Consider the following 21917-nt stretch of genomic DNA (forward strand, 5'->3'; position numbering starts at 1 on the left):
TACTACTAAACATTTTAATAATGTTTTTAGAAAATGTTCTCTAAACATTTAAAAAAACATTCTGGGAACACAAATAAAACTACCCGCTGAAAACGTTCTGAGAAAATTAGAGAATAATGTTAAAAGAATGTTACTACTAAACATTTTAATAATGTTTTTAAAGAATGTTCTCCAAACTTTTAAAAGAACATTCTGGGAACAAAACTAAAACTAGCCACTGAAAACTTTCTAAGAACGTTAGAGAATAATGTTAAAAGAATGTTACTACTAAACATTTTAATAATGTTTTTAAAGAATGTTCTCCAAACTTTTAAAAGAACATTCTGGGAACAAAACTAAAACTAGCCGCTGAAAACTTTCTAAGAACGTTAGAGAATAATGTTAAAAGAATGTCACTACTAAACATTTTAATAATGTTTTTAAAGAATGTTCTCCAAACTTTTAAAAGAACATTCTGAGAACAAAACTAAAACTAGCCGCTGAAAACATTTATAGAACAATACATGCTAATGTTCTTAGAACATTTTTAGAACAAAAAATTTCTAGCTGGGAACTTGCTATTATTCTTTTTCACTTTAGTTAGTTTGTATTGTTGCTGTTTTTGCATAAAAAAGATCTGCAATGTTACAAAGCTCAAAGTCACTCCAAAGGGAGATATTTATTTAACAGAATCCCCTTTCCAAGAACTATAACAAGCTACTTGTTTGGACTACAACACATTTTTTTACAGATCTTATGAAGTCACAATAATGTTACTAATTCAAATCTCCACCCACGGAAAAATACGTGAAAAAGTGGGACAAAGCCTGGTTTAGCTGTGTTAGGGAATACAGTGTTGTCGCTATGTCAAAGATACACTGTTTTTTTACACTGTTAAAAATTATTGTAAACACTGTTCTTGAACATTATAACCCCAATGTTTATCTGTGTGCTGCACATTTTACGGAGAACTTCCAGAACCAGTACAATGCAGGCAACACACAAAAGCATATCCTGAAACGAAGCAATTCCCACTTTGTCAGGACAATCTGTTTTATGTGGACAATAAACTTGTAAGTATGTCTTATCATTTGTAGCTGCATTTTCTATTAACAGTTCCAATTATAGCTTTATAAGCTTTGCTCCGCTCGCCTGCTAGCCAACATTGGTGTTGATAGTGTTTACTTTTGGGTTTAAGCTCTCACTTTTGTAAGGCTATTTCACCACCCCTTAGGAAATTAGCTGCAGTTTTGTGATCAGTTACTGTTTGTATTAACACATTTTTCCGACAAGTATCATTAAATGGTGTACAACTTCGTATCTAAAGTTCTGCACGATCCTCTTGTTTGTTAACATTCTTAAAGGGTTGGTTCACCCAAAAATGAAAATTCTGTCAGTAATTACTCACCCTCATCTTCGGAACACAAATAAAGATATTTTTGATGAAATCTGAGAGCTGTATCACTTCATAGGCTGTTAGGTAATTTCATCTGCGGGCCCAGAAAAGTTAGTAAAGACATTGTTAAAATAGCCCATCGTTAAAGTGACTACAGTGGCTCAACCTTAAGTTTATGTAACCAGGTCAAAAGTTACTAAAGTCAATCACTGGACTGGTTATCAAAGCCCTGGGTTAAGTGAACTGCACATATAAAATGTATTAGTGCATTTCTCATCCATGGATGGAATGTTACACTGGCCCTTTATGTCTGGAAGTGTCGCGAGAGTGGTCTTTGAGCAGCGCGTTTTCCCAACGTGGTTTGGATGATGCTCATGTGGACGCTGTGTCGAATCAAGGCCAAAAAAAGTCGACGATATAACAAAAATAGTGAGAAATATGCACTTTTAGTAGTTTGTGAAGTCCTCCTCAGTGTTTGCTTGGCCGGATGGCTGTGTATTGTGTTGATTGGTGGTAATTGGTGGCGATTTCTGTCGAGAGGCATCTCTGTGTGGGGAAATCCCAACAACACAATTCTCTAGAAGCGTAAGTGATGAACTATCATCAATACCAGTGTAATGTGAAGATTATTTTGTGTATAATTTGATGTGAACCAGTGTTTTTGATTTGTGGTAATTTTGTCTTATTAAGAGGGGAGAAGAGTGCTCTGTGTAGGCCCTCAGTGTGTTTCTGGGGCGAGCGTGAAACATCAGAGTGAGTGTTGTTCACTTTAATTGATTTCCAAGAAGTGTTTATTAGTTTTGTGTTCCAAATATTGAGGAAGAGTGATGTATTGTTTATTTTACTGTCTGCAGGGGAAAATCGAGTGCGTCATTCACTGTGAAAATGTTTACAGGTTATAGAGTGGTGATGAAAAGTAAGTTTGAATATCATTCATTTCATTTTTGAAGTTGTACAAGTGTTTATTTGCTGATGTAAGACTAAGTGTTAAATTGTTTAATCATTTTTGAAAGGTATTGCAAATACTCAAAAATGTAACTTCTAATTTCATTGCCATGTATTTTGCATGTAACATAAGTAGCCTTTTCTTGGTCCTCTGTGCTGACAAATGTTATAATTATTTGTGCATTTGTTTTCTAGAAAGAGAGGCTGCTACTGTTGTCTATGTTAGCTAGCCTAGTTTTTGTGATTGATACATTTAATGTTGTGACTGAGAACAAGAGAGATAGAGAGACTCATTTTGATGTGAGAAGCAAACTTTATTGATTTCAATCACTTTACACAAACCTTTCTACGCTAAGTTCCCGAAATTTTGCTTAATTAACGCTGCGCTGTTTCAAGTGCAGTCTGGAATAAAATACCCCTTTATATACTTTTCATTCTGTGTCCGGTGTTGTCACTATCTCACATACCGGGCTACATTTATCAAGCTATGAGAATACTTTTTTTGTGAAAAAATAAATAAATAACGACTATATTCAACTATTCATTTTCTTCTGTGTGGGCCTCTGACGTGAGCTCACGAGAGCGCCATGACGCATGCGCGAGAACTGAGAAGATGACGCTCATGATCATTTGATGTCGTTAATTAAAACCGAGCTCAAAATCACATTTTAAAGGGTTTATTGCATGAAAAACAGGCTTTTTAGTAAAAAAACAAGTGATCAATGCATAGTTAACAAATGTGAAAAACATCATACTTTACCATTTAAATTCCAACATTGTTTGTGAAAGTTAAATGTGGCAAAATAAATATATAAATAAATACTCAAACCTGAAAAGTTGTGTGGCTCCGTTTTCATTTCATTATCGTTGTTCACTTGACGGCTTAGTTGTAACACTGTGCTACAACTAACCCCGCTGTGTAAAAAATATTTTAAGCCTAGCTAACAGTTGCTAGGAGTTGCTGATTTGTTTCAAATTGGTGCTATGTTTTAGCCAACAAGACAGTGATTAAGGTAATATAAAGTTAGATTTGGTGACGTACACACACCCAACTCAGAAACCGAAAAAAACTTATGATGAAAAAATGTACTTGCATGGTGTCAAAACACTCTTAGAAATCTTATCAAAACTTGCCACAAATCCGCGGGAGACAGTCTTCCGTGTTGTACTGTGCTGTGTTTTGATTGATTCACTTCCGTTGCAAAGATCATTAGTTATTAATGGGGGCCGCTTACACAACAACGTTCAGAACGTTAACAGAAAACCCTTAATGCGCTCCGGCCTGTTCATTTGCACAACAACAGTGCCTGGTGGCTCAAGAATGCAAACCTTGGAATAGGTTCCAAGTAGTGCCTGTATCAGTATCGGTACTGAGCTCATGTACTCGTACTTGTAAAAATGCTCCGGTGTTGATCAGCATTGTAGCTGTCAGTGAGAGAGATCATTTTATTTGGCTGTACAGTTTAGGGAATCGGTGCACAAGAATAAAAATGAAAGTGACGAAAGCAAGCAAATGACAAAGTTAAGAAGCCACACACAGATTTTACATAATCTTATCTGAGTATTCCAATACACAAATATTTGTATAATAACATGGTCATCTGGAATGAAGAAAGTAAAGATTTCCTCTCATGCAGGGATAGAAAATACATGCTAGCTGGCTGTGGTCTGTGCAGTGTTTTCAAGTGCAACTTTTTGGCCCAGATGCAGAGGATGTGAGGCAACACAGCAGTCAGATTTATTGCCATTAGTTCTTTAATGTCAGCTTGGTGCGTCACGGCCTATATTCCTTACCCAGGAATCAGGGTATCCACAGGCTGTAGTGGACAAACATGCACACATAAACACTGCTTTAGGCAGGCCTAATCCACCTTTCTTGTTGCTGCAATTTTAAATAATTCAACATTAAATAAGATTTGCTGAACTTTGTGTTACTAATTATGAATAATTATCTCATTGGTGATTTTATATTCATGCTTAATCTGAGTGAAAAGTTTTAAACGTTTTACAACATTTAATCTCATTAAAACAAACTCACAGACCTCTGGGCACAATGAAACATCAGTGTATTGCGTGTATTTGTTTGTCTATGTTTGCTTCACACCCTTAATGAACAGATCACTGGAGGATTGTCATTGCAGCAGAACTCTGAATACAGAACAGGTGTTGACAGGACCCTCAGGTTTACTTCTAAAAGACATAATAGACACACGTGAATGTCCCAAGATAATTAGTTTAGTTTCTGTCTTAAGTTAGTAATTGGATTGGTCAAATTAACAAAGATGTAGTCACTGTCAGAATATCAGGTCAGTGGCTCATCAACACACAAGAGACACTAATAAAATGTGGCATTTATTTTAAAGAAATATGGCACAAACTGTTTTCCATTGTTTGCTTGGCAGCAAACATTGCAATGTTTGACTTCATTCATTCACAAAAATTACAACTACACAATCTAATTTAAATAATAAAATAAAATAAAAACGTCTCAGTTACTGATGTAACGCTCGTTCCCTGAAGGAGGGAATGGGAGACGTAACGTCGACGTGACGACGTAATTGGGATCACTTCAGGGAGCCCTATCAACTTCGAGTGTCTACAGAACGAGCCAATGAACGTTGGCGTGCGTGAATCGCGTCACGCGCCCAGCCGCGCGGGTATAAACAGGAAGCGGGCGGGCGCACGCACACATTGTTTTTCGCTGAGGAGCCGAGATTTGTGACGGCCATGCAGCGATGGTCAGCAACGGTGGCGACGGGACGTTACGTCTCCCGTTCCCTCCTTCAGGGAACGAGGGTTACATCAGTAACCGAGACGTTCCCTTTCAGTCGCTCACGTTCGACGTAACGTCGACGTGACTGCGTAATTGGGATCCCATGGAAAACGCCACAGTTGCTGCCACATCCAGCGCCCTACGCAAGACTCTCAGACCCCCAACTGCTGGGGCGGAAGACCTGCGTAGAGGGAGTTCAACTGCTGTTCCATTATACCCCACACAGTGGAACTCTTGGATAACACTGGGAAAGCGTACCTTTCCAGGGGAAAGAACGCTGCGGAGCCACATCCTGCCCGAAGGGAGGTAACGTGGAGAATACACATATGGACTGGCCGAAGGGGCAGTGCGACATATGGAATGTCACTGGGGTGGCTCCACCCGAAGGGGGAGACACACCGACAGTGACGGCAGAGCAGACTCTGCCGAGGGAAGACACGGGCTCACCGCAGGGAGCTGGTCGTGGAAGAATACACATATGGGATCGCCGCAGGGATCACCACATATGGAACCCAGCCTAGCACAAGTTACACAAGCATACGAGCACTAGGCCTGGCGTCGGATGCTCCGCAACGTCCGACTGCCGAAGGGGTGTGGAGGAACTCACAGGGTTCGCCAATTGGGGAACTCGACTGGAGCAAAAAAGCGCACGTATCCATTCCTAGGAAGGGAGTGGCGCAGCAAGCCGACACTAGAGCGGGAACTTCGGTGTTACCGGCTAGATGAAGCGAGCACACAAGAAGAAACCGGCTCAACACATAGGCTATAGCAAACGTGTTCGGTGTCGCCCAGCCTGCAGCTCTACAGATGACTGACAGCGAGGCGCCGTGTGCCAGCGCCCAGGAAGAAGCGACACCCCTAGTGGAGTGGGCTTTCAACCCGGGCGGGCAGGGCACGCCTTGGGCTTCGTAAGCCAAGGCGATGGCATCCACTATCCAGTGGGCCATCCTCTGCTTGGAGACAGCCTTCCCCTTCTGCTGGCCTCCGTAACAGACGAAGAGCTGATCTGAGGTCCTGAGGCTTTGCGTTCTGTCCACGTACAGACGCAGAGCGCGAACGGGACAGAGAAAAGCCAGGGCTGGGTCTGCCTCCTCCGAAGGCAGCACTTGCAGGTTCACTACCTGGTCCCGGAAGGGAGTGGTAGGAACCTTGGGCACGTATCCGGGCCGGGGTCTCAGGATCACGTGAGAGTTATCCGATTCGTCGACCGAAAATGCATGCAGGTCCCCTACCCTCTTGATAGAGGCCAATGCAACCAGGAGAACTGTCTTACAGGACAAATTTTTTAACTCAGCTGATTGCAGAGGCTCAAAGGGTGGTCTCTGAAGTGCCGAAAGGACCAGAGACAAATCCCAAGAGGGTATAGAGAGTGGGCGAGGAGGATTCAGTCTCCTCGCTCCCCTCAGGAACCTGACGATCAGGTCGTGCCTTCCCAAAGACTTACCATCAACAGCATCGTGATGTGCGGCAATAGCGACAACATACACTTTAAGGGTGGAGGGAGACAGCCTTCGCTCCAGCCCTTCTTGCAGGAAGGAAAGCACGGCTCTGATCGAGCAAGATCGGGGGTTCTCCTCGTGAGAGGAGCACCAGTCAACGAACAGGTTCCACTTCAACGAATAGAGGCGCCTCGTAGAGGGGGCTCTAGCGGAAGTGATGGTATCAACTACCGCAGGGGGTAGGTCACCTAGAACCTCCGCGTACCGTCCAGGGACCAGACATGGAGTTTCCAGAGGTCTGGACGCGGGATAGAGTGCCCCGTCTCTGAGAGAGCAGGTCCCCTCTCAGAGGGATGGGCCAGGGAGGGGCTGTCGCGAGGAGCACTAGTTCCGGGAACCAGGTCCGGTTGGGCCAATACGGCACAACTAACAAGACCTGCTCCTCGTCCTCCCTGACTTTGCACAAGGTCTGTGCAAGAAGGCTCACTGGGGGAAACGCATACGGGGAGACCACAGAGTGCCTGGACACTTGTTCCAGGGGAACACCTGCCCGCAGGAACGAAGGGTCCGACCACAAGCTGAGAGTTTGGCGACAGTGCGGAGTCACTTGGACCCGGCACGAGCCGCTCTGCCACGCCCATCTCGGGACTCGATCGTGGAGCCAGTGTTGGAGCGGCCTCATATGAAGGAATCCGAGCGGCGTAACCGCGTCTGCAGATGCCATATGCCCCAGGAGCCTCTGAAAAAGTTTCAGTGGTGCCGCTGTTCTGCGTCTGAGCGTGCTCACGCAGTTCAACACTGACTGGACACGGACCTCGGTGAGGCACGCTGTCATGTTGATCGAGTCCAACTCCATACCGAGAAAAGAGATCCTCTGCCCGGGGGTGAGTTTGCTCTTTTCCCAGTTGACCCGAAGCCCTAGGTGGCTGAGGTGACTGAGCACCATGTCCCTGTGTTCGCACAACTGATCTCTCGACTGGGACAGAATAAGCCAGTCGTCGAGGTAGTTGAGGATGCGAACCCCACGCTCGCACATGGGAGCAATGGCCGCCTCCGCGACTTTCGTGCAGACGCGGGGCGACAGGGCCAGCCCGAAGGGTAAGACCTTGTACTGATATGCCCGCCCCTCGAACGCAAAGCGAAGAAACGGTCTGTGTCGAGGGAGAATCGAGACATGAAAGTACGCGTCCTTCAGGTCGATCACTGCAAAACAATCTTGGGGACGGATGCATTTGAAAATGCGTTTCTGCGTAAGCATCTTGAATGGTAGCCTGTGAAGGGACCGGTTCAGGACGCGCAGATCCAAGATTGGTCGTAACCCACCACCTTTCTTGGGTACAATGAAGTACGGGCTGTAGAAGCCGGTCTTCATATCGGCTGGAGGGACCGGCTCGATCGCGTCCTTCGCCAGTAGGACTGCGATCTCTGCCCTGAGCACAGGGGCATTGTCCGCCAGAACACGGGTGAACAGAATTCCCTTGAAAGCAGGGGGACGCCGGGCGAACTGAATCGCATAGCCGAGTCTGATGGTACGGATGAGCCAGCGAGACGGGCTGGGAAGCGTTAACCAGGCTCCCAGAGACCGAGCAAGCAGGACCAACGGCACCACAGATGTACCCGGGGTGGGGCAGCGCGGCAGAATGCAGGGACCCGACTCGGACGGCACAGCGGCCCGAAGTGGGGTCTGAGTGTGTGGTGCAGCACATACCTGCTTCCGTCGAAGGGCAGAGTGAGTGTGCGGAGGCGTCAGAGCGTCCGGAACACAGCCACTGCTGCTCGCTGGCGATGAAAGAGGGGCTCGGGAGTGACAAGGCATGGCGGCGTCGTCGACTGCCAAGCGCGCCCTCTTGGGGCCCAGAGGTTTCAGAAATTGCTCTTTTTTTGAAAATGTGGGTACCACTGACCCGTGGGTCAGTGGCGGAACAAAAAGAAAAGGAAACAAAAGATTCTCCGCCCGGCCCTCCACCGGGGGAAGGAGTGGCGCCTTCGCCATCTCCTGAAGAGCAACTTGATCCACCTCTGGGCCGCCCGTCTCAGGGGGGGGTCGGCTTCCTACGGCTTGCTCCACGCTGAGGCCTGGATGGTTGCTGCTGCTGCTGGGGCTTAGCGGGAGCAGAGGACGCCGCAGAAGGCCGACCTCGGCGACGAGTAGACGGAGGATCTGTGGCCAGCGGACGGGTGGGAGCAGCAGCGGTCCGCCGGGGCAGGATGTGCCGGATGGCCTCCGTCTGCTTCTGTGCGGCCGAGAACTGTTGGGCAAAGCTCTCGACCGCGTCGCCGAACAACCCAACCTGGGAAAGAGGGGCATCCAGGAACCGATATTTATCGGTGTCCCTCATATCCGCCAGGTTGAGCCAAAGGTGGCGCTCCTGGACCACCAAGGTGGACATCGCCTGACCGACTGAACGTGCGGTTTCCTTCGTCGCCCAGAGGGCGAGGTCGGTTGCCACACGGAGCTCCCGGAGGAGCTCTGGGTCAGAACCACCCTCGTTTATGTCCATGAACGCCTGGGCCTGGTGGACCTGCAAGAGCGCCATGGCATGGAGGGCGGAAGCACCCTGTCCACAGGCCTTGTAAGCCTTCGCCGTTAGACCGGACGAAAACTTACAGGCCATGGACGGGAGGCGTGGATTACCCCGCCAAGAGGAATCGGACGCCGACACAGTTGCATCGCGACTGCCCGCTCCACTGGGGGGATATCCACATACCCCTTAGCTGCCGCGCCGTCGAGGGTGGCGAGGGGGGAGGAGCCACTAGGACGGCTTCGGGCACTATACGGTGCCTTCCACGTCCTAGAAAGCTCCTCATGCACCTCCGGAAAGAAAGGTACCGGGGCGGCGCACTGAGAACCAGCGCGGCCCGCCCCGAGAAACCAATCGTCCAACCGAGAAGGTTCGGGACGTGGTGGAGGGTTCCACGCAAGCCCAACCTTCTCGGCGGCCCGGGAAAGCATAGCCGCCCATTCTGGATCGGTCTCGGACAACGCTACCCCCTCCGATGCTGCGATCGACATCTGGTCATCAGGAGGAGCCCCAAAGGAAACGGTTGGTCGTTCCGGAGAAGGACCAAGACGTTCGCTAAGGGACTCCAATGGCAGCAGCGCTTGTGAGGCGTGAGGGGCCCGCGGAGGTTGACTCGACGGGGAAGCCCTCACGGTAATCCTCAGATCACACTGGTCATGCACCGAAGTAGGTCTATTCTGCAGGGCAGAATAAACACTAGATCGGGGCATAGGCGAGGGGACTGCACCCAGTGGCCTGGTTGAAGGTTTAATGTATATTTTGTCTTTTACTTGCGTTTCTAAATTTTTCAGGATTTAATTTCATTTTTAGTCTAGCTCCATGTTCAATCTGACCTCTAATTTCAAGTGATCATTTGATTTAGGCAATATTACTAATTAAAAACTGATCACAAAAATCAATTGTATGTTAATTTAGATATTTGATTATTCTGGAAATCCGATACTTTCATATTCATATTCATTATTCGTTCATTAGGGACCTAACATTGCTCAGAAATTCACTCTGTGAACAGTGAACGCACAGACACAAACTTGCCAGTTCTGTAACTTACTCAGAGAATACATGGTGATTATAATATTTTTAAATACTCAACTACTCAATGCTCAATACTGTTTATTACTTATTGTCAACTTAATTTAAAGGCTGGCAATGTCAAAATTCAACATATATTACAGTATATGGATCTTCATAAGTAGGGTTGGGTATTGTTAGAAATTTTCCGGTTCCGGTTATGGTTCCATTTAAATGAACTATTATAAAGTGCTACCACCAGACCCGGCGATCGGCTGAATGGATTTGAAAACGGTAAAACTCAACTTTTTAACTCTAGGGGAGTTGGAAAATTAGCCTATTTTCAAAAAAAGTGGAGTGTTCCTTTAAGGATGGGTGAAGGGACAGATGAGCAAATGGTCTTTCTCCCAGATCTTCCCGTCAGATTAGAAAGTTTATTGTTTTGTTGGATGTCATGTGTGTTGCGAGAGTTCCTGAGTTTTGGATTCACAAGGAATTGATTTCATAAGGAAATAGTTTCACTCCTTACATATTGGGAATAAATGGCAACTTACCGATCACAACATCTCGTATCTGTAGGCGTAGGAAGCTAATCTTTCCATTCAATCCTCTCATGTTAACTTTCCTCGCCAAGGAGTTGGTAAACAGACCATGCATGATTCTCCAAACAGACTCCTGCACATCCGCCCCACCTTTAAGAGCCAGTGTGTTTACCTGAAACCATTTATGTAATTAGTTTTAAGCATTGGTTTAACATTTTAGAACTTCAATCACTAAATACAAAGATTATTATAAATGAAATTTGTCAAAAAATTCTCTCTCTTTAAAAAAAAAAAAACAACTATTGTGTGCACTTAAGAAACTTATTGTGTGCTCCCGAGAAACTGTTTAGGTGCTCACACATTACAATTTCTGGCTAATCTACTGTAAACCATTTCCTTTGTGCGTCTCTGCCATTTTACTGTGGGAAAAAGGAGAGCAGAAATGCAAATTAATTAAGGAAGATGGCTTTCATTAAGGCCCCAATGTACTCATGGATAAGTTTTTTGTTCGTTCTGTGTCAAAAAGAAGTTTTGAAATGTGCGATCAGCGGTATCCACCTTATTTTTCACCTTAAAACACATTCACCTTATGCTCAAAACTGTTGTAATCTTATTATGATGTCATTATCAATCACAAACACACTAGTTTGGAAAGAAAATATTTGTACCTTATACAGCATTTGAACAAGCTGGACCTCGAAACATGTTGCGTTTATGCATATATATATATATATATATATATATAGTCCTACATAATAGAAAGTTTAAAGGCCAGCAGTTTTACAGTATTAAAAATGAAAAACTGTGTCAGTGTTTCATTTCATCAGAAGTACAAGTCTAAAGCCCTCAAAAGCATATTTCTCTAGCAGATGTGTCAGTCTGACCTCATTGGGCTGAACAAAAGATGAGCATAAAAGAACAAATACACCTTTTTCGAGCATTTACTCTATTTTAACATGACAAATTCCAAAATATTGGTCAAAAATTTTATTTTTATTTTAACATTTAATATACAGTACAGGCCAAAAGTTTAGAAACATTACTATTTTTAATGTTTTTGAAAGAAGTTTCTTCTGCTCATCAAGCCTGCATTTATTTGATCAAAAATACAGAAAAATAAATAAATAATATTGTGATATATTATTACAATTTAAAATAATTGGTTTTCAATTTATTATACATTAAATTATCATTTATTTCTGTGATGCAAAGCTGAATTTTCAGGATCATTACTCCAGTCTATCACATGATCCTTTAGAAATCATTCTAATATTCTGATTTATTATGAGTGTTGGAAACAGTTCTGCTGCTTAATATTTTTTCATAACCTGTGATACTTTTTTAGGATACTACTGGTCAGTAATTTGGGGTCAGTCATTTTTTTTCTTTCTTTCTTCGAAATAAATCAATACTTTTATTCAGCAAGGATGTTTTAAATTGATAAAAAGTGATAGTAAAGAAGAATTATATTATTAGAAAATATTTTTTTTATTTTGAATAAATGCAGTTCTTTTTAACCTTTTATTCATCAAATAGCCTATATTAGGCAGCAGAACTGTTTCCAACACTCATAATAAATCAGAATATTAGAATGATTTCTAAAGGCTGGATGTCACATGTGACACTGAAGACTGGAGTAATGATCCTGAAAATTCAGCTTTGCATCACAGAAATAAATGATAATTTAAAGTATAATAAATTGAAAACCAATTATTTTAAATTGTGATAATATATCACAATATTATTTATTTATTTTTCTGTATTTTTGATCAAATAAATGCAGGCTTGATGAGCAGAAGAAACTTCTTTCAAAAACATTAAAAATAGTAATGTTTCCAAACTTTTGGCCTGTAGGCTACTGTATAGTTGTACATAAATTAGTTCCAACCACAAATACCATAACATGCAACAGAGAGAATATAGGGCGGCTTCTGTCACTTTGAGTGGTTTATTGCCCTTAAGCCCCCTTTTTGCCCGTGGGAAAATCCCCACGCTTGCCCCGCCCCCTTTTTGACCGTGGGAATATTCCCACGCTTGCCCCGCCCCCTTCTACCACCCACCCACCCACCTCCGGGCAGACCACGTGACCGTGAGAATTTTCCCACGCTTGCTCCACCCACTTCTGGACATGTCATGTGACCGTGGGAAAATCGGACTTACGCCACACCTCCTTATGGGTTGAACATCTGAAGCGTGGGAAAATTCCCACGCTCAGTAGTTCTAAACAGTGTATATTAAAACTTTTTAAAGAAATGTACAATAAAACATAGTCAGAGATGAGATCAGTGTTTTTATTAAAGAAGACAGATGTACATTAATCACTTTTAAAAATGAATTAGTGTCATTTCAAGATGTTAAAACATTATCTTAAAGCTATCAAAATGTGTCAGTATCAAAACATCTAAAACAACATTTTAAAATGTTAAAACATTGAAAAATCAATGTTCAGTCATTTACAGTTAAGAGAGTTTTTTCATTACAAAAAGATCATTTTTAAAAAATGTTGACCCGTAAGCATTTATCTTTTACGCATTATTTGTAAAATTTTACATTTTACATAAAATATCTTTAAAAAAGTGTCTCAAACACATCATAATATTAAAAACAAGTATTAAAAGCCGACCTACGTATTTATATTTCCGTTTTGTTGTTGTTGAAAGGAGAACCAAAACTCTTATTATCCATCTCCAAAGGCTTGGAGCTTTTAACTCCAAAAATGACAAAATCCGAAAAAGCAAATAGTTCTATTTTCTAACATACATTTAAAGAAAAAGCTGTACTTTCACAATAACATTGTGTTTAAAGATGTATAAACGTTGTATAAAGTTAAAATACACGTCTTTAGTGTTCATACATTGTAAAATGTTAAAACATTATCTTAAAGCTATCAAAATCTATTAGTATTAAAACATCTAAAACAACATGTATTAAAATTATACCGAGCAAATAGATCTATTTTCTAATACATTTGAAGAAAAGTTGTACATTCACAATTACATAGTGTTTAAAGGTGTATGAAACATTGTTTAAAGTTTAAATTATATTTTCTTAAAGATATCTAAATGTGTTATAACATAGTATTAAAACATCTAAAACAACATTTTATGTTAAAACATAAATGTTAAAACATTGAAAATCAATGTTCAGTCATTTACAGAAGAGTATAACGAGTTAAGAGAGTTTTTCATTACAAAAAGATAATTTTTAAAACAAGTTTTTTTTTCATTACAAAAAGAAATTTTTTCAAAAATGTAGATCCATAATCATTTAACTTTCACACATTATTTATAAAATGTTACATTTTACATAAAATACCTTTAAAAGTGTGTATTTTCTTAAAGATATAAAAAATGTGTTGGCATTAAAACATCTAAAACAACATTTTATGTTAAAACATAAATGTTAAAACCTAATAAAAGTCTAGCCTAATATTGTTTGATGTGTTAAGCCTAGATAACAAGACATAGGGCCTAGTCCATACATGACGTTTTCGTGAAAAGTAATATTTATGTAATCTTTGTGAGATCATATCCACGAACACAGAACTTGGTGCTTGGTGATACACTTTACTAAAAGAAAATATTATGGAAGTATACCCTTTTAACTAACATTTCAACATCCTGCACAAATTAAAGAAACATATGAGCTAAGGAGGTAAGGATGTACATTAATCCCGAATAAACAGATAATGGAATGTTCACAATATACAGTATACTAGTTATACTTCTACTTAGCGTGTGTGTAAATAGTGCTTAAATCTTTGGGTGTATTTTTTACACATCAACATATTTGTCACACCGTAAGTACCATATGGCCTTGTAAAGCTATACGGGAATCACACGCGTCCAAAACATTTGTGTAAGATTCAAAAGATCAAATCATTAGGGGAGACAACAAACAGACTCCATTGTGAAAAGTGACCGTTCACCACAGCGTCCGAGCCGAAATGACATATACATTAGAGGGCCACGATGGGGTCCAGACTCCTCCCACTAACACACCTCTCAAAGCTGAGAGGTCAATCCCGATTTAAGGACGTCCGCAAAATGACGTCACTCACAGGGTGATTCCCCCATCCCTCCCACAGCATGGCATCCGCATCAAACAACAACCGCTAAAAAATACATAAAACAAATAGTTTTTTAAGCAAAACTTTTTAACATTACAATTCACTATAAACTTTTGTTTAGTTCTTAGCTAAAATATATATCTTTCACTGCCCCGCAAAGCATCCATGTGCTCGGAAAGCAAAACATGATTGAGAAATCGGTCTGTGAACCCAAGTCTCCGCCCACCTAAAAACCTCGCCAAAGCAAATACACATGTGCTGAGGTATAGCTACAGATTTAAATCTTGGTAAAAAGGTTTAATCAAAACAACATCTTAAATTTTTGTACATTTAATTTAATTTAGTTATTAATCCGGTATTAGATCTTTCTAGCCTAATATTGTTTGATGTGTTATGCCTAGATAACGAAACATGTCCATACATGTTGTGTTCGAGAAAAGTAATATTGATGTAATCTTTGTGAGATTATACCCACAAACGCAGAACCTTGTGCTGGATGTTCCACTTTACTAAAAGAAAATATTATGGAAGTCATTTTCAAACTGTAATTATACCATATTTTATGTATTAATAGTATGGTTCCATGTTGCTTTAAAGTTTGTTTGTTATTAACTAATACCTTTTAACTAACATTTCAACATCCTGCACAAATTAAAGAAACATATGAGCTAAGGAGGTAAGGATGTACATTAATCCCGAATAAACAGATAATGGAATGTCCACAATCTACAGTATATTAGTTATTCTCATACTTGCATGTGTGTAAATAGTTGTGCTTAAATCAACAACTTTATACAGAATCACACGTGTCCAAAACATCCATGTAAGATTCAAAAGACCCAAACCTCTAAGAAAAGAGGCTTGAAAACCATAGTTTATTATAAATTCACAAAAGCATGCAAATGATGACCCTGTTTTACATTTTGTATGTTGGACCGTTTGTTTTAGGTGAAGACTTTTCATTGAGAGCTGTCTATAGAAATAAATGACAATTAAGAATTTAAGTGATAGTCTTTCTGTTTGACTAAATTGATACTTCATTTAGTGCAACTTTTCCCTCTATGAATTACACAAAGTGCATGCTGTTTTACACTTAAACTATTACAACAGAATCACATCTGACTATTGCACTGAGAGAGGCATATTCATCCAAGCTCGAGGCTGTTAAACAAAGTTCCACACTTTGGTAAAACCTAAATTCTAGAGGTCAACTGGGTTAAAAGTAAATGCATCATGAGTCATTTAAAACAAATACAGAAAAGCCACTATAGTGATCAGTTTTAGCGTTTGAATTGACATTTTACATATTACACTGTTTACATCTTGTTTTTGTACTGTTTTTGCAAAAAGTGTATAGTCACAGAGCGTGGTCAAACATGTTCATATAGGAATGTATGAAAAACATGAACAAATATTGCATAAAGAGAATTAAATGACGGTCCTTCTAGTATGAGAGTGTTTAAGACTAAATAAATCATATTTATTTTAGAACATCTTTCTGCTATGTCTACGAAACATTGACGTGAAAGATGAGTATTACACTTCAAACTCGTCTAACTATTACACTTATTTTGTTATTATTACACAGTTATTTTGTGTGTGTCACTAAACAACATGGTTAAGCTAATGAATTACAGTTGATACGTGGTATTTTTACGTGAAAGGAGGGAAAGGAATATTTAACATATAAAAATAAAAATATTTTAACCTATAGTCAATTTCAATTGTTTGATAAATCATATAACAATCAACAGTTATATGTGAAACAATTAGAGTTGGTTAGAATTAGTCGCATTAGAGCAGGATTCTTGTTTATATTGAACATTGTTATTGTACCGCATGTTTAACAACGGTATTGTTGTCGGGCTCATCAAAGCTCACACAGTTTTCACCGGAGCATACCGACTCTGAAATAAGACCAAGTATTAGCATGTAACATTTTGGACACCTTTGTTTTTAGGCATCTTTGCATTTCTTCTGAAACACCCTGTTTTAAAATTGTTTAACAATTTTTAACATCACTAGCGTAACACGTATTGTCGGGTGTGATTGTAATGTTTTGTATGGCGTGTTCTTTACACTTTCCCCCGGATATTTGTTTCCTACAGTTAGCTGTAATGTTAGTGAACTCTTCTCTTTGTTCATATACGACAGTATTCACATGAATTGACTTGATTTGATAAAATTATGGTTTAAACCATCATCTTCACGTGAGACATTTACATTATATTATTATACCGTCCTAGTTTTTAAATAACGCTAAAATGTATATTTTACATTTTAACCCTTTATGCGGATATAAAATGTCGCACAAGGTTCTCTGACATATCTTATCGTGTAAAACATCTATGTAGATCTAGATATGTTTTTAAAAATACCGGGAAACAAAGACAAGGACGCATCTTTCTATAGCGACCCTTAAAATCTGTGCATACAACAAAACACATGTATGTGTACAATGATTTATCAGAAAATTACTTTTGTTTGAAGAAAAACTTAAATTAGCTGGTGCTTGATAACTATTGAACCTATTAATCACCCATGAATTCGGTAATGCGATATTGATATCACGTTTTAATTTTAACTCAATACATTTGAATGTGCTAAAGGTCTATGAACTTTAACATCTTAATAGTTGGTAAAATTAACTTAAAGCCTAGGCAAAATGAAATACAACCTAACTACTTTCTACATGCTTGTTACAGATCTTATGGCGTACAATTCACCCATGCATAATGTATGTTTAAAAATATATGTATATTTTTATATATAAATATTTTGGTGTAATTATAGACATCTCACCGGTGGCATATGCATAACTTCTCCATGACGCTACTTCTGATTCAATGTGACATTATATGTAATCCTATACAGCTGTTTACGGGGTCATGATGACAACTCCTCCAGCGGGGCGGAGTAAGCTGTTGTCCTGATAAATATTTCAGGACTTCGCACACAACCCGGACAAAACCTCCTGTCGTCCTCTCACCCTGCCTTTTCCCCGCTTCGCAACGTAGCCATCCTACAGCCCTGCGACACGGCATCCGTTTCAGGCCAAATGGAGGAGCGGGTGGGTTACTTAAACCTGGATATGTCTCACCAGGATATGTCTCACCAGCGACCTCCGGCTTGTCACAGTCCTGACATGCGTCGGGAACAGGAGCGCCTTAACACCTTTCAGAATTGGACTCTTGCACCAGTAAGTCCAGCCGAGCTTGCCAAAAGTGGTTTCTACTACCTTGGCCATGGCGACAGAGTGGCTTGCTTCAGTTGTGGAGGCCAGCTTAGCAACTGGGAACCGGGAGATTGGGCAGTATCAGAGCACCAGAGGCATTACCCCAACTGCCGCTTCGTTCGAGGTGACCGTGCAGATAATGTACCTTTATCTAGCCTTTCCAATATATCGGCAATGCAACAGTGTGAAGAAAGGTTGCTCACATTTGTCTACTGGCCCTCAAGAATAACTGTTCGACCAGACCAATTGGCTAAGGCTGGTTTTTACTATGTTGGTCGTCGTGATGACGTGAAGTGCTTTTGTTGCGATGGCGGACTCAGATGTTGGGAGCCTGGTGATGATCCATGGGTAGAACATGCCAAGTGGTTTCCAAGATGTGAATACCTGTTGCAAGAAAAGGGCCAAGAGTTTGTTCATCAGATTCAAGCAAGATTTCCAAGAATATTTGAACAGCTATTGACTAATGGAGACAGCGACTCGAGAGAATTTGTTGATCCAGCTGTTGTACACCTGGGTCCTGGAGAAGACCGTTCAGAAGATGCAGTGATGATGAACAATCCTGTGGCGAAGTCTGCTTTAGAGATGGGATTTGAGCGTGGCCTGGTGAAGCAAACTGTTCAGAGCAAAATTCTCCCAAGTGGAGAAAATTACAAAACCGTTCAAGAGTTGGTGTCTGATTTACTAAGTGCAGAAGATGAGAAGAGAGGAACTGTATCAAATGGAACTTGTTTTAAAATCTGTATTCGTAAAAAGACATTCTAGCTTGTTCACATTTTTCTGATAGGCCTAGCGTTTTAAATACTAGCTTTTGTATTTTAAAGGACTGTATCATTTTATTATAGTTAAAGTTATTTTATTATGGATCGTGGGAAAAATTCCCGCGGTCACATGACCTGTCCGGAGGTGGGAGGGAGGGGGTAGAAAGGGGCGTGACAAGCGCTGGAATATTCCCACGGTCTGTGGGAGTGGTCTACCTGTGGCTACTGGGCAGATGTCACAGAGGTCAGTCTAACTTTTGGGATGTAACCGTGTGGACGTGTTTCATTGAGCTCCTCACGAGACTTTGTAACTTTTGGAAATAAAATCTCTAAACCTATGGATCCGGATATACCCTTAATGTTGGATAAACCTTTGGTCTTGGATATACCTTTTGGATATATATTTGGATATACCTCTGGTCATGGATATATCCTTGTTGTTGGATAAACCTTTGGTCTTGGATATACCTTTTGGATATACATTTCGGATATACATTTCATGTGGAATATACACTTGTTCTTCTTTCAACAAATGGCATGTAAAAAGCGTAAGACTTTTTAACAATGTTTTAAACTAGTTTGTGTTTTATGTAACAGTTTTACAAATACTGTGTGGATGGATACATTTACTTTTCTTTAAATTATTGATTTTAACATCTTAAAATAGCTAACTCATTTTTAATAACTCTTTTAGAGAAAAATGCAATTTTAACTTATTTCATTAATGTTTTAAAAGTGATGGATAAAAATATACACTTTTAAAGATACTTTATGTAAAATGTAACGTTTTATAAATAATGTGTGAAAGTTAAATGATTATGGATCAACATTTTTAAAAAATTATCTTTTTGTAATGAAAAACTCTCTTAACTTGTTATATTTTTCTGTAAATGACTGAACATTGATTTTCAATGTTTTAACATTTATGTTTTAACATAAAATGTTGTTTTAGATGTTTTAATGCTAACACATTTTTTATATCTTTAAGAAAATACACACTTTTAATGGTATTTTATGTAAAATGTAACATTTTATAAATAATGTGGGAAAGTTAAATGATTATGGATCTACATTTTTAAAAAATTATCTTTTTGTAATGAAAAAAAAACTTGTTTTAAAAATTATCTTTTTGTAATGAAAAACTCTCTTAACTCGTTATACTCTTCTGTAAATGACTGAACATTGATTTTCAATGTTTTAACATTTATGTTTTAACATAAAATGTTGTTTTAGATGTTTTAATACTATGTTATAACACATTTAGATATCTTTAAGAAAATATAATTTAAACTTTAAACAATGTTTCATACACCTTTAAACACTATGTAATTGTGAATGTACAACTTTTCTTCAAATGTATTAGAAAATAGATCTATTTGCTCGGTATAATTTTAATACATGTTGTTTTAGATGTTTTAATACTAATAGATTTTGATAGCTTTAAGATAATGTTTTAACATTTTACAATGTATGAACACTAAAGACGTGTATTTTAACTTTATACAACGTTTATACATCTTTAAACACAATGTTATTGTGAAAGTACAGCTTTTTCTTTAAATGTATGTTAGAAAATAGAACTATTTGCTTTTTCGGATTTTGTCATTTTTGGAGTTAAAAGCTCCAAGCCTTTGGAGATGGATAATAAGAGTTTTGGTTCTCCTTTCAACAACAACAAAACGGAAATATAAATACGTAGGTCGGCTTTTAATACTTGTTTTTAATATTATGATGTGTTTGAGACACTTTTTTAAAGATATTTTATGTAAAATGTAAAATTTTACAAATAATGCGTAAAAGATAAATGCTTACGGGTCAACATTTTTTAAAAATGATCTTTTTGTAATGAAAAAACTCTCTTAACTGTAAATGACTGAACATTGATTTTTCAATGTTTTAACATTTTAAAATGTTGTTTTAGATGTTTTGATACTGACACATTTTGATAGCTTTAAGATAATGTTTTAACATCTTGAAATGACACTAATTCATTTTTAAAAGTGATTAATGTACATCTGTCTTCTTTAATAAAAACACTGATCTCATCTCTGACTATGTTTTATTGTACATTTCTTTAAAAAGTTTTAATATACACTGTTTAGAACTACTGAGCGTGGGAATTTTCCCACGCTTCAGATGTTCAACCCATAAGGAGGTGTGGCATAAGTCCGATTTTCCCACGGTCACGTGACATGTCCAGAAGTGGGAGGAGCAAGCGTGGGAAAATTCTCACGGTCACGTGGTCTGCCCGGAGGTGGGTGGGTGGGTGGTAGAAGGGGGCGGGGCAAGCGTGGGAATATTCCCACGGTCAAAAAGGGGGCGGGGCAAGCGTGGGGATTTTCCCACGGTCAAAAAGGGGGCGGGGCTTAAGGGCAATAAATCACTCAAAGTGACAGAAGCCGCCCTATATTCTCTCTCTTGCAACCCTAACTTGCATCATCTGCCAAAGATGATAACATTTAAGTGACATAAGACAGTAACGTCTCGGTTACGTATATAACCCTCGTTCCCTGAGTAGGTAACGGAGACGTTACGTCGGATGACGACGAATGGGGTTTCGCTTAGAAAGCCTATCATCTTCGAGTATATAAAACGAGCCAATGGCAAAGAAATGCCATGGGTCTGCGGAATTTGCATAGCGTATCTCCGCCCCCCCGTGGGGGTATATAAGGAAGTGCGCTGGCAACATGCAGATATGTCTTCGCTGAGGAGCCGAGACTGAACTCAGGCGTTCCAGCGGTACAGCGGAAGTGGCAGGGAGACGTAACGTCTCCGTTCCCTACTCAGGGAACGAGGGTTACATACGTAACCGAGACGTTCCCTTTCGTAGTCACTCCGAGTTACGTCGGATGACGACGAATGGGGTTCCCAGTGTAATCACGCCACCTCTCGACTGTCTTCCAGTGCCCTGCATAAGTCTGAGCTCCCTGTCGTGAGACTAGCACGGACGAAGGAGTCCTACTTAACACAGGGATACCAAGGTACACTGGGAAGCATATCTCAGTGGAAATATGCAATTATGCCCAGCCCGAAGGGGGGGATTTGAAATACACATATGACCCCGGGGGGCTGCATATGGAGTATCACTGGGGTGTCCAGCCGCAGGTGGAATTTTTCAACCCCAGGGGTGGCAAGGTGGCTTGCCAAGGGAAAGACACATGCTCAGAGAGGCTTACAGTGGAATACACATGTGGGGGTCACCCAGAGGGGGAACCATGCACATGGAAGCACCTAGCCAAGCGCGAAAG

At 40.3% G+C, this 21917-nt stretch overlaps 1 protein-coding gene across 1 annotated transcript; it reads left to right on the forward strand.

The window, feature by feature from the left end:
- Window positions 1–1728: 1728 nt before the first annotated feature.
- On the forward strand, window positions 1729–20718 carry LOC311076702 (baculoviral IAP repeat-containing protein 2-like). Its single transcript, XM_084105092.1, has 4 exons — window positions 1729–1960; window positions 2066–2128; window positions 2230–2291; window positions 17551–20718. Exon 4 carries the CDS (start codon window positions 17735–17737, stop codon window positions 18671–18673), a length of 939 nt encoding a protein of 312 aa, XP_083961218.1. The 5' UTR covers window positions 1729–1960; window positions 2066–2128; window positions 2230–2291; window positions 17551–17734; the 3' UTR covers window positions 18674–20718.
- Window positions 20719–21917: the final 1199 nt, after the last annotated feature.

This window comes from Abramis brama, assembly GCF_963993115.1.
Source record: "Abramis brama genome assembly, chromosome: 25".
Taxonomy (NCBI): domain Eukaryota; kingdom Metazoa; phylum Chordata; class Actinopteri; order Cypriniformes; family Leuciscidae; genus Abramis; species Abramis brama.

Bases quoted from the DNA above. Each gene is read 5' to 3' on its own strand.
- LOC311076702 (XM_084105092.1), top strand. From the start codon at position 17,735: ATGGAGGAGCGGGTGGGTTACTTAAACCTGGATATGTCTCACCAGGAT.